At 34.9% G+C, this 13,174-nt stretch overlaps 1 protein-coding gene across 3 annotated transcripts; it reads right to left on the bottom strand.

Moving 5' to 3' along the window:
* Positions 1-3,888: 3,888 nt before the first annotated feature.
* Positions 3,889-12,965, bottom strand: LOC107227582 (malonate--CoA ligase ACSF3, mitochondrial). Of its 3 annotated transcripts, none has more exons than XM_015668777.2 (10): positions 12,658-12,965; positions 12,492-12,536; positions 12,091-12,252; positions 10,516-10,753; positions 9,145-9,462; positions 7,867-8,224; positions 6,176-6,321; positions 4,559-4,795; positions 4,198-4,376; positions 3,889-4,094 (listed from the first exon to the last, which is right to left on the bottom strand). In XM_015668777.2, the coding sequence occupies exons 3-10, from the start codon at positions 12,211-12,213 to the stop codon at positions 3,900-3,902; spliced, it is 1,794 nt and encodes a 597-aa protein (XP_015524263.1). In that variant the 5' UTR covers positions 12,214-12,252; positions 12,492-12,536; positions 12,658-12,965; the 3' UTR covers positions 3,889-3,899. The 3 variants fall into 3 exon arrangements, with proteins under 3 accessions (XP_015524263.1, XP_015524264.1, XP_046589930.1); XM_015668778.2 differs by having other exon boundaries at positions 12,810-12,963; XM_046733974.1 differs by lacking the exon at positions 12,492-12,536 and having other exon boundaries at positions 12,810-12,963.
* Positions 12,966-13,174: the final 209 nt, after the last annotated feature.

Genomic DNA, 13,174 nt, shown 5'->3' on the forward strand with positions numbered 1-13,174 from the left:
TGCGCGAAAAACGAATTGAAATAATTCATTGTAAACATGAACGAGGAACCACGGAGCGCTTATCCTGGAAGTCGAGAAATTTTATTAGCGGACTGACAGCTACCGAATTTGGGGTTGCGCGAAAAATGAATTGAAATAATTTATTGTAAACATGAACCAGGAACCACGGAGCGCTTATCCTGGAAGTCGAGAAGTTTTATTAGCGGACTGACAGCTACCGAATTTGGGGTTGCGCGAAAAACGAATTGAAATAATTTATTGTAAACATGAACGAGGAACCACGGAGCGCTTATCCTGGAAGTCGAGAAATTTTATTAGCGGACTGACAGCTACTGAATATGGGCTTGCGCGAAAAACGAATTGAAATAATTTATTGTAAACATGAACGAGGAGCCACGGAGTGCTTATCCTGGAAGTCGAGTTTCACCGCGTAGCGGACCCGAAGCGCGGGATCCGGGAGGTTGAGAACCCGGTACTCGACATACGTAGCGGACCCGAAGCGCGGGATCCGGGAGGTTGAGAACCCGGTACTCGAAATTTGCGGAGCGCGACTCTCATCCGTCCGCTCTACTGCGCGGTTGTTTCCAGACTGAGGAATTCGGCTAGCTGATTTTGAATTGGTGACGTCACTTTCTGAACATCCGACATCCAAACTTTGGTTTGGACCTTTAATACTATGTATGACGACGTATGATGTATGATGTATGATGTACGATGATACATGATGTATAATGATTGCAGATCTCACATTACATACAAGAAATACGAACTTCATCGTTGCTGTCGATTCCAGACTCAAGCGGCCAGGCCCTTCGATAGTCAGATGTTGACTGAAGATATATTCTTCAGTTAACGGGTCAACTGATAAGGCTGCCGTTCTGCAACAGTTGGATGATAAAAAATTTTGCTCGTACTTCTTAAATGTGTGTTAAAATGTACTAGAAGTTTTAAGAAGCTTCGTTCTTTCTTTCTGTATCACCTCTTCAGGTTTTCAAACCACTACGCTGTTTTCGCTGCGTTTTCTGAGTTCCTGAGGGTCCAATTAGTCAGGTAAGGGTAATTTAGATCGAATCTGAGACCGAAAATTTCCGACTCGAAAAATGAAGAAAAAGTAAGGCTAACCCCTTTGCATTTTCGGCGAAAATTTTCGCGATTTCGAAAAGTGCTGGATTGAATTCGTTCATGCACCATTTCGACGTAATCTTGCGAGAGAAATCGATTGGGCGCAGTTCCAATACGCTGCGATCGACGCATCAAAAGTTACAGCCAAAAAACGAGAACCTGAGTTTTCGACATTTTTCAGCAGGATTTTTGTTGCTCGCCGTTTCTCTCCTCTTGGTCCTACGCTTTTTTTGCTGCGTTTTCTGAGTTCCTGAGCGTCCAATTAGTCAGGTAAGGATCATTTGAATCGAATCTGAGACTGAAATTGAAGAAAAAGTAAGGCTAACCCCTTTGCATTTTTGGCGAAAATTTTTGTGATTTCGAAAAGTACTGTAATGAATTCGTTCATGCACCATTACGACGTAATCTTGCGAGAGAAATCGATTTGGCGCAGTTTCAATACGCTGCGATCGACGCATCAAAAGTTACAGCCAAAAAACGAGAACCTGAGTTTTCGACATTTTTCAGCAGGAGTTTTTTTGCTCGCCGTTTCTCTCCTCTTGGTCCTACGCTTTATTTGCTGCGTTTTCTGAGTTCCTGAGCGTCCAATTAGTCAGGTAGGGGTCATTTGAATCGAATCTGAGACCCAAAATTTTCTGCTCGAAAAATGAAGAAAAAGTAAGATTTTGCATTTTTGGCGAAAATTTTCGCGATTTCGAAAAGTGCTGGAATGAATTCGTTCATGCACTATTCCGACGTAATATTGCGAGAGAAATCGATTGGGCGCAGTCCCAATACGCTGCGATCGACGGATCAAAAGTTACAGCCAACAAACGAGTACCTGAGTTTTCGACATTTTTCAGCAGGATTTTTTTTGCTCGCCGTTTCTCTCCTCTTGGTCCTACGCTTTTTTTGCTGCGTTTTCTGAGTTCCTGAGCGTCCATTTAGTCAGGCAAGGATCATTTGAATCGAATCTGAGACTGAAATTGAAGAAAAAGTAAGGCTAACCCTTTGCATTTTTGGCGAAAATTTTTGCGATTTCGAAAAGTGCTGGAATGAATTCGTTCATGCACCATTACGACGTAATCTTGCGAGAGAAATCGATTGGGCGCAGTTCCAATACGCTGCGATCGACGCATCAAAAGTTACAGCCAAAAAACGAGAACCTGAGTTTTCGACATTTTTCAGCAGGAGTTTTTTTGCTCGCCGTTTCTCTTCTGTTGATCCCACGTTCTTCTCGCTGCGTTTTCTGAGTTCCTGAGGGTCCAATTAGTCGGGAAAGGGTCACACAAATCGAATCTGAGACCATAAATTTACGGGTCGAAAAATGAAAAAAACTGATTACCTAATTTTACCCACGGACTATAAGCACCGCTAGTGACGTCGTTGGGCTGAGTTATTTATTTTTAAGAATTTTTCCTCAAGCAGTTGATAAATACTTTAGTTCTATAAATTTACATATTATACACTGACGTCATGATGTTCCATACACAAAACACCAATTGTTCACAAGTATTGCATTATTCATAATTCTTTATGAGGAAGAAAAAAAATTACATACGATTCTAGTCCTACAATGGTTACGCAGAAATTTCACAAGTGTAATGACCAAAAAAAGTTTTCGAAAACATTCGGTTGAAACCGCACATCATTCATTCATGAATTGCTAAGGCACAAGTCACCAACTGTAATTAGGATTTACGATGATGTCATTCACAACGATTTTACATTTGCATTGTATGTACAATGTACATATCGCGAAATAGCATGTTATTTTCTTCAAGAAATTTCTAAAATTGAGTACGGAGAAAAATAATAGGAAGTAACAACATAAATCATGATACTTAGGATGGATTACAAGTCTGATTATGAACCATATTTATTTTTATTACAAATCTTAGTTAGACTGAGTAATTTTTTGGCTTGGATGACAAATGAAAAATATGAAAAGTTTAGAGGCCAACTTTTTTTTAGTTATAAATACAACTAATTCAACCATTTCATACTGGAGATTCATCTTGATGAGTATACTGAATACTCGTGATTAGAAACAAAAATCCGCCTTTCTCTAGTCTCTTATCACATTCCGCTCCATCAGTCAAAACGCATGCTTGTTGGATAACGTTAATTTAAAACTTGAAAGACTTATAATCACAGATGTGTTTACCATTAAGCGTATTTAATGATCAATTCATCAAACGGCTAAAAACTTCATTGAAATTAGATGACTACATTGCGTAACCAAAGAAATGGAAGTTAGTCAGCTTTTCAAGCTTATTACAATTTTTCCTTCATGATAGCGTCTGTCATGCTCATTGGCTAGGTACACCTGTGTTTTTCAAATAGACGTAGTTCAATTTTCTAAATTAGTAAATACGTTTGATTTATACTTCGTTATAATCATTATAATTACGAGCAACAACGTCGCAGGTATCATAAACAGGTGATGATTGCGATATGCCGCCATTCAACAACTCATTGTCAATATATCCGAACCAAGATTAACTATACAATAGTGTTTTTTATCCTTATTCCTAAGGCTTAGATATGTTCTGAATAAATGCAACGCCAAACAAAAAGTATACGAATAATATAACATCAACGTTAATGTGCATCATTATTTTAGTATAGCTAGGCACATACGCGTTTTGTGATAAATTTACCTCATTGGAATTGATGTATTTCTACTCATAACTGATGAAAAAGAAATCTATTCTGGATTGTCTGAGAGAAAATCATTTTCAACTTGGTGTTATACTGGCTAAATTACTGTAATCAGTGCAGAGATACGTTAAATTTTATATTTTATTTCCAGGGAATACAGTTTTCAAAAGGTCAACCTTGTTCACTTTTCCCATAGCATTTTTCGGTATTGCGTCAACTACTTTCAGAACTGTGGGAACAGCATACTCAGGTAGCAATTTCTTGGTGAACTCCCGAAGTTCAGACAAAATTAATTCCTTCCCTGGATGTAATACGATAATAGCAGCTACCTGTAACGTAAAAAATTGGAATATCAATAATAATTTCAGCACAGAAATGCAGGAAATTTTGAATCTGACATACAACTCAATTGATGTTCAGTCACCTACTTACTTTTTGGCCCCATGTGTCATCCGGCAACCCAATCACAGCACAGTCCTGAATATCTGGGTGACTAAGAATCTCAGTTTCGACATTCAGCGCACTGACCTTGTAACCCCCAGTTTTAATAATATCCACTGAACTTCGTCCAAGGATTTTGTACACTCCGTTTTCATATTGTGCAATATCCCCTGAAATTAGCCCGAAGTTGAGGGAGTTTAGATTATTTGCTAGTTCATAAAGTCAATCGCGTTATTTGTTTCTGTTTTTCTCAAATGTCAACATCAGTAGTGTTTACGCAGAAACTTTTCTCCTTTGAACAAATAATTCTACTGAATCAAATTTTCCTTCGAAACTACCGTGTGATATTTACCAGTTTTGAACCATCCGTCGCTCGTAAACGCCTCTTTTGTAGCTTCAGGCTTTTTCCAATATTGGCGAAAAATACCACTACCTCTGACTTCAAGATGTCCATCTATTTTTTTATGTAAACTATTAATCTTGTCCAATCCTTTCGAAGAACCTTGTAGTAATACTTCTGTTTCTGGCCCAGCTGCGTCTGATTTTGTAATTCGAACTTCGATGCCAGGGAGTGGAGTACCAACAGTCCCTGAGTAGTCATGTGATTATGATTAAAATGATATCAATAAAAATATGGTTCACTGTTGTTAGCAAAATTACAACATGAAATCTCAGACCTGTCACCAAGAAGCAAGGATAAAAATATATTCTTTTTTTTTACACTCAGGGCATTTTCTCATGAGAAGAAATGGTCAGGTATCAGATATTATATTATTTATAATGTTACAAAAAATCTAGTTACCGTAAAGCTATCGACAGGTAAATTTAAAAAAATATCTGAAAACCAATTGTTCTCACGTGAAATGGTCCCTTAGCAATTGCACTTTTTCATTAAGCTAAACGAGTAATGTTGATAATGCTAAATGATGGGGTTGACCATAATAAGTCAACCGTACACCTTAAGAGAATGTCACTTGAATAAAAATGAAGTTACTTGATATTATTTTAATTTAATAGTGTATGTTTAAGTGTATGAATGAAAAAGTGAGTGAACTTATACCAATTATTCAAGTCGATTGAGGTTTATTTTATACAAAAGTATATAAACCGAACTTCACTTAATTTTATTTTTTTGTACAAATTTTTTAATAGTAAACATTGATTATAATAATGTAAAATACAAAATGACAATCATGTTAACTTTTTTACTCAAGGACATGTTTTGCAGTGCCAATGGTTTCTTAAAGGTGGCTCAACTAATTTACTTTAAGTTTGGAAACAGTTTCTTGGGTAGTTTATCCTCTTTACGACAATCCTCAAGTTTTTTCGTTTTTCAACATCATGGCCACCATTTGGAATTCAAATTCGATGTTTTGTTCGAAATTTACGAAGATTTTACTTGTCTAACACCAAATATGAAGATCAAAAAAACAAGTAGAATTGTAGGAAAGAGGATAAACTATCCGAGTATACTGTTTTCAAATTTGAAGTAAATCCGTTGAGTCGTTTTTAGGATATCGTCAGCGCATCAAAACATGTCACCAAATGAAACAATTAACCTTATTGTCACGAACAAAGCTTCTAATTGATTCATTTCAATAAAGAAAATAGGGTAAAGAAGCTCGATCTAAATACTTCAAAATAAAACAAACCTCATTTGCATTAAATATTTGATAGTCCAGATATAAATTTCCAAAATACACGCTGTTTTCCAGATGTATATTCATATATATCGTCTTAACTGAAAGCTTGAATTCATGAAGTTACAAAATCAAGTGTACGTTCGATCCTTGGCTGATTAACCCCTCATGCTAAATCAATCACTCGCTGCAATAAAAAATACAGCCACACATTATTCCAGACAGACTTTCGTTAAAAAATCATGGTCATCAACTGACATTTTGTAATACATTCTGAGATACCACGATCAGTATGTTATTAATTTATGCTCCATTAAAAAATCTTTCACCTGGTATACGTGGGCCGTCCACTGGATTCGAGAGTGCCATACCAATTTCGCTCATTCCATATCTTTCCAATAAGCGGTGACCTGTGATCTCCTCCCATCTTTCAAATATAGGACGAGGAAGTGGTGCTGATCCACTGACCATTAATCTACAAATGTTTAACATTTATCAATAATGTATTTATCCGGCAATTAAGAACTTTGACTTCTGCATGAAGTGTTGATTTGATCTAATTGATGAGTATAAGTGTGGAATATACGTATAGAAATCATTTTTTAAACAAAAGTAAAATTAGGTTGTCTTGCAACTGAAGAATATAAAATTTCCTGAGGATATGAGATTTACTAGAACGGAAACATAATTCTTCCCCTACTAAAAACTGTTGGAAAGTGTGAGATGTGTAGTGTAACTTGAGAGTTTGTACTGGGCAGAAATAAGTATCATATTATTAGTACAACACTAGTGATGGATTACAGGAGAAAGAGAGAACATTCTGAATTCCGAAGAATCAGCCAAATTTCACCACAATTCATTGAATTATCCAAATTCAAATTCCCTGTTTCAAGATTTTCCTTGGGAGTTATAGACGCGCCGTAGATTGCGAATTTGTACAGATTGTTTAGAACAATTACAAATTTTAGTAATGAGTATTTTAAATTTGAAGACATATATTATTCTGGTGTTTATACAGTAATTCAAATTCTCAGTAAAAGATGAACAGTTGCGTTACCATGTGATCCCGTAATAGATCGGGAGATGATGACAGAAAGTCTCGACTCATTTTTGACAAGTATGGCACCATTTCAGGCGTTGAATTACATAATTAATGAAAGGGAAATGATAGTCATAGCACTGGTCCTCAGGGCGTAATTGTATGATGAAGTATCGACCTTGTCGCATAAATTATGAGTTTTTAACGATTTTTTACACAAAGAATCTTGAATTTTCGGGTAGTTCATGGAAAAAAATCGGCCGGATGCAAAATTCCCAACTCATGCAGTGCAGCTTACAGCTCGCCATACTAATCAAAATAGGTAAGTTCTTTTTTCCTCAACTATTTTTTACAAGCTCACATTTGTTTCAACTAATTGTTTTCGTGATAAAAAATCATTTCGCAAATTTCAAAAAATCTACTCCTTTACGGTAGTGAGGCGACTATTTAGACCCGTCAAAACGGTATGGTGTAGCGATTTTCGTGAATGTTTACTTGGAAACAATTAGTTGTAACAAATATGAGTCTGTAAATAATAGTTAAGAAAAAAAAACTTGTTTCGATTAGTATGGCGGGCTGAAAGTCCCACCGCATAAGTATGGCATTTTGCTTCCTCCCGATTTTTTTCCATAAACTACCCAAAAATGCAAGATTCTTTATGTTAAAAATCGCTGAAAACTCATAATTTATGCGACAAGGTTTCACGTTTCATGAACAAGGAATCCTTGTTCCTCAAGGAAGGACTATGAATACGGGTGTTAGTGTCCTCTAGTTTTTCGACATGAATTAAACGAATCATTGTATCTCATGATCTCATAATCTCATGATAAACCGTGTTTGATTGTTACATAATGTATTTCCAAAAATAATATTGTGACAAATACTGAAATATTATGCTATTTTATTTAGGTACTCTATGTCAGCTATCTTGTTGAGAAAAAGTGAACAATTTTTGGTGTTACATGTAATTAGTGAGCTGACCTAATTTTGGTGCTGCATACTGTGTGAATGTATTCCTTCATCTTGTCATTTTTGTTAAACCGTTGCTCGTATTCCTGTATGAGCTTTGCGTAGATTGTAGGCACTGCCATAAAGACGTTGACTCTTTCTGTATTTTGTACGTTGACTGCCAGCAGTTGAGTCCAAACACTAGATGCATCAAACTTAGGTAGCATAACACATCGCGCTCCAACGTGTAGTGGACACAGAAGAACATTTACTATCCCATGTATATGATAAAGAGGCAGTGTGTGTAAAATTATATCCTTTTCTGTCCATTTCCATGCATCGACCAGTGAAGACACTTGTGACTGTATATTCTTATGGCTTAGAACCACACCTTTACCAATTAATGTTACAAGCAATTATTAGTAGTCAATGTTTTGCTATATGTCTAGAGTTAGCTTTTAAGTAGTTCATACATGTAACAAGATCGCTGCTAGCCCTGTATTGATATAGATTCACATCTGGATTCAAGGAGGTTGGCTGGTCAAAAATCGAATCTTTTTCTTAATTTTATTAAGAAACGGTCATAAGTACATTGAGTATTCATCAAAGTTCAGACTATCATATTCGTAAAACATGAAGATCTTTTTAAAAATGAAAAACTGGAAAATACTGACATTTTAAATAAAAACAGATGTGGATGTTTTGTTTCAAACTGCTTCAAACGTGTTGAGAATCTAGTGAATCCGTTAGGTTTCAATCTACAATGGCTCATTTTATTCAATAAACTATTTCCGACCCAAGCATCACTCACCAATCAAGTCAATATTGCAATGTGTGGATCATAACGAATATCGATGCAATGTCGTAAAATTAAATATTTGAAGATACTATCTGACAAAGAAAAAAATATTTCACTGAATTTATGAATAGTACTCTTCTGAATAACATAAGCCATCATACAGTGCAATTGAACAAATCTACTAAAAATTTATAATAATAAAAACACGAATTGAATACAATCTGATTCAATATTTTTGCATATTCAAATTATATTACATCTAATGTAATTGAAAGCACATTTCACATCTAAATTTTTAAACAAGTATCTAGTATTGAATTTAAATCACAATACACTTACTCGTCATTATATTTATAATATATAATGAATAAAACATTAAAATCTGGGTAATAATTTATTGAAAATTAAACATGTATACTTAAAATTTGTCATGAAATGCCTAAATTTTTTGCTAGCGAAAAAAGACTTCTTGACTGCAACCAACTCCAAGTATTTAATTAAATAAATTTTACCTTTCGGTTTGCCAGTAGTGCCAGAGGTGTAGACAAACAAGGCATTGCTATTATTGTAGAAATCGCCATCCATACCAGCTTCAGGTAAATCTCCTATTTCGTATTCGAAATGTCCCCTATTATTGGCCTTTTTACCATCAAATTTCAAAGCCAACATTCGCAAAGTATCATCAAGAACAATTAACTGTCGATTTGAACTTTTCGCTATAGGCTCAACAAGAGGCAAAAACTGTGGAGTTGTGACAAGCACCTTAGCATCCGAGTCGGTGATATAGTATTCAAGAATAGACGCTGGGTGAGCAGAACTAAGTGGAACAGCTAGAAAAAGTTGTTACACATTAACCCGAAACTCACCTAAAACCACAATCGTAAACAATACTTATTAATTCTACCATTAAAATAGAATGTCGGATTGATATTGAAACTCAAACCACAAGATCAATCCCACTCAAGTTACAGTATCAAGTATACAAGGTCTATGAAGGACTTTAACGTTAGTTTTTGTATCTTCTGTGCATTATGGAATCAAAATTCAAATATTTCCAAAGAATATTGAACAATTTACACGAGTTAGAAATTGTTGTGAAAATTGCAAAATTTGAAATTTTCTAAGACATTCAAAAGTACCTAAAATCACGCTACAGTGGACTGCCTTTTTACGGAGACTAGCGTATCATTTAAGGATGGACAGGCATGTAGATCGAAATTGTGCTCGGTCAATGAAAATTAAACAAATTGTTCTCACTTTTATTTCAAACACTTCTGTAAAGTTTGGAAGCAATTGTCTTTCAATCTTTCGGGATTTTACATTAATTCTTATGGCAAACTGTCGGACTCGTTGAGACTTTACAGATAAGAGGAATAAAATTTACAAGGTGAAAGTTAGTAACGTTAACCTAACGCAATATTTTTTTAAAGAATTACTCTCGTTTGTAAAGGAGTAAAGTTTGCAAAAAATTATTGGGTTTTGCGATATATTACAATCCACTAATTTTCAGATGGTCTAAAGTTGGAAAATAACGATTTTTACTAAAACTACATCGTTGCATTAGTGATGCAAACTTCAACCTTAGTGATACTTTATGATTGGAGTATTCTATTCTTCATTATTAACAATATATTCTATTTTGTATGTGCCTGAATTTACGATCGATCAAGTTCGATCACAAACTTAAATCACCCCCAATACTAAGTTCGGATAAGAAATTTTCAAAGTGAAAGTGAAACCTAATTAGCCATTTTATTTCAAACTACAAAGTTATGGAATTAAGGCTAATTGCATTGTCCTATTCTTTCAAAAACGCAACTCTTCGATCGAGGTTGATGAATAGAAACGTCAGGTATATTATCCTGTAACTTGTGAGAACTTACCAATTTGGCCACTCATCCAACATGCCCATTGTGTGATGACATAGTTTGCATCATTTGGCATCAGAAAAGCTACTCTTTCTTGTCGAGATGCAGACACAGCCTGCGTTATCTGATTAGCGAACTGTCTTGAACTAAGGTACAGGCCTCGATAAGTATAATCACCATGTGCATCACGCAGGGCTGTTTTATCTGCGAATCGTGATGCGTGTTTAAACACAGGAACTACATCGCTTCCTATCTGCAACAAAAATTTACCCTGAAGACATGCTTCCCTTCTGCGCATAATTAAATTATCCAATTTTTCACTCAAAAGGGTAGGAAAGTTCATTTTAGAATCGTTAACTTTCAAATTCGATTTGTCTAAAAACTCAACAAGATTAGAAATTCGCCCGTGAAAGATGGTACCGAAGCTAGGTTGGATAATTTAGAATCAGTATGTTCTTTTAATCGGTCTTATATTCGAACATAAATCGAATTCAACTATCAGGTTGATGTATTGTTTGTATGATATTATACATCTATGTACAAAATATCCTGTAATACATTTACGACTATTGGTTGTCACAATGATCTCTTTGTTTTTTTATCAAAAGACTACTCATGCTGGTAAAAAAAAAAAAAAAAAAAAAAAAAAAAAAAAAAAAAAAAAAAAAAAAATCACATGGTCAACCCAGAGCCAAATTCTCTGGGCCAGAAGAGAAAAACATTGCTGGGTGCCAATAATGCACTTATTTATACCGTGGTAAAACGCATATAGTATAACAATCACGTGGCTGGCGTTGGTTTAAGCAGAATCACATGACAATGAAATTCATTGCTGAGATGTTATATGCTTGGAACTAATTGAGCATGAAGAAAGAATGGGAATACAATAGACAAAATACCAACTACCAGTATTTTTATTCATCCGATTTTCAACAGATGTATAAATAACTTGCAAAGAACATACGAGTTTAAAAATATTTATATATTATTAGAATCTTTCAAGGTACTGGATATATTTTTTATTTGCAATATATATAAAATATTTTCCAAATACTGTAGAAATATCTTTACAAAAATTTGCTGATACAGTATTAGCGAAAAAAACTTTCAAACACCTGCGTGAAAATTTTGAACAATATTATACAAATAAGTATATCTTTATTTACGTTAAAACTATTTTATGTTGCATTGTCAATGGCTACTTTAATATTATCAGACATTTATTGAACCTTTCACGAATTTATTCAAATATTATAAACACACTGCATCTTTGTAGAACGATGTTATTCAAACAATTGCAGAATATTAACAAGCTACTTGAATAACGTAGACATGCAAATAACTAAATTTATATTGCTGTGTGTTTTTTTCCAAGATAAGTTAACATGTAGATACCAATACTGTATTTCTAGAGGACTGATATGTATTACATTAATTCTAAAATGCATTGGGTATTTAAATAATGTATGATGATAAATCAACATATTAACTTAACAACAGCATGCTATTTTAAAGTGAAGAGCTGAAATGTAGTTTGATAAACATAAGAACATGCTTAGGTAAAGGTAAGAGGCAGACCATTCATTTTACCTGGGTATTTTCATTCGATGAGTTTACAGCTGCAAATGTTTGCTGCAGGCGTCGGATTACCACAGATGATCTTGTCCCAGGACTGGCAAAAAAAGGAAACCTACTTCCCAAGAGGGAACTCATTTTGTATGTCAGTGCGCAGATGAGATCACTTCAAAAGAGCTGTCAGACATAAATTGAAGGGTTTGCATGTTAGGAACACTAGTTTTGTAGGTATATGAGGAAAAAGTTGAGACCGAAAAAACAAAGAATTGAAGAAGCGGGATAAACGTGATAGCTGTGCAAAAGGCACGTAATTGGAATTCATCGAAGGAAATTTATATTCGATTAACTGAGGCATTCAAAGTTTGACGTTAGCTAAGTATGAAGTGAAATATTTATTGAAAAATAAAAATACATACCAAAAATTTTGCCGCACCGTCCAACTGCCGCCGAATTACGTCATGCTTTAAAAGTTGTAAATATAAGGTATATTAAGGTATTCAGCACGAATATATAAGGTGTAAAATCGTTTAATATTTTTTCACGTCTCAGTGACGCAAAACTACATGAAAATACGATAATTACCAAGCATGTTTCTGTTTTTTATCCTAGATAAATATGTTCCATATATCGTCAATTGAAAGTCAACGATCTTAACTCCAGACGCAGATTGTATTTTTCTTTTATTTATAATTTTTCAGCCTCAAATTATATAGATCAGTATCGTATGTACATACGGATTTTCATGTGAATTAAATAGAGACCGGCTGCACTGGTATCCGAGGAACACTTTTTTTTTAACATCGATTCACGTACAGCATACAAAACATCATTGCTGTTTCGACTTAACCTACGTTCGTCTCGGGAAAAGACTGCGCAACTACTTGTGACTAGATTGACCAAAGTGAACGTAAACCAAGGAAAATAAGACTTGCAGATAACTAGTCCCAACAGCCAATGAAAGGATAGAAAAAGATAGCCAATCGTTGTAAGCGTTCAGGGCTAACAGTTTTTATGCATCCTCAGTCAGAGCCATCACATCGCGCAAAATGTATATGAAGTGACGAGAGAAACAGATATATATTAGGGTTACTCCGTCTCT

The sequence above is a fragment of the Neodiprion lecontei genome, chromosome 3, assembly GCF_021901455.1.
Source record: "Neodiprion lecontei isolate iyNeoLeco1 chromosome 3, iyNeoLeco1.1, whole genome shotgun sequence".
NCBI lineage: Eukaryota > Metazoa > Arthropoda > Insecta > Hymenoptera > Diprionidae > Neodiprion > Neodiprion lecontei.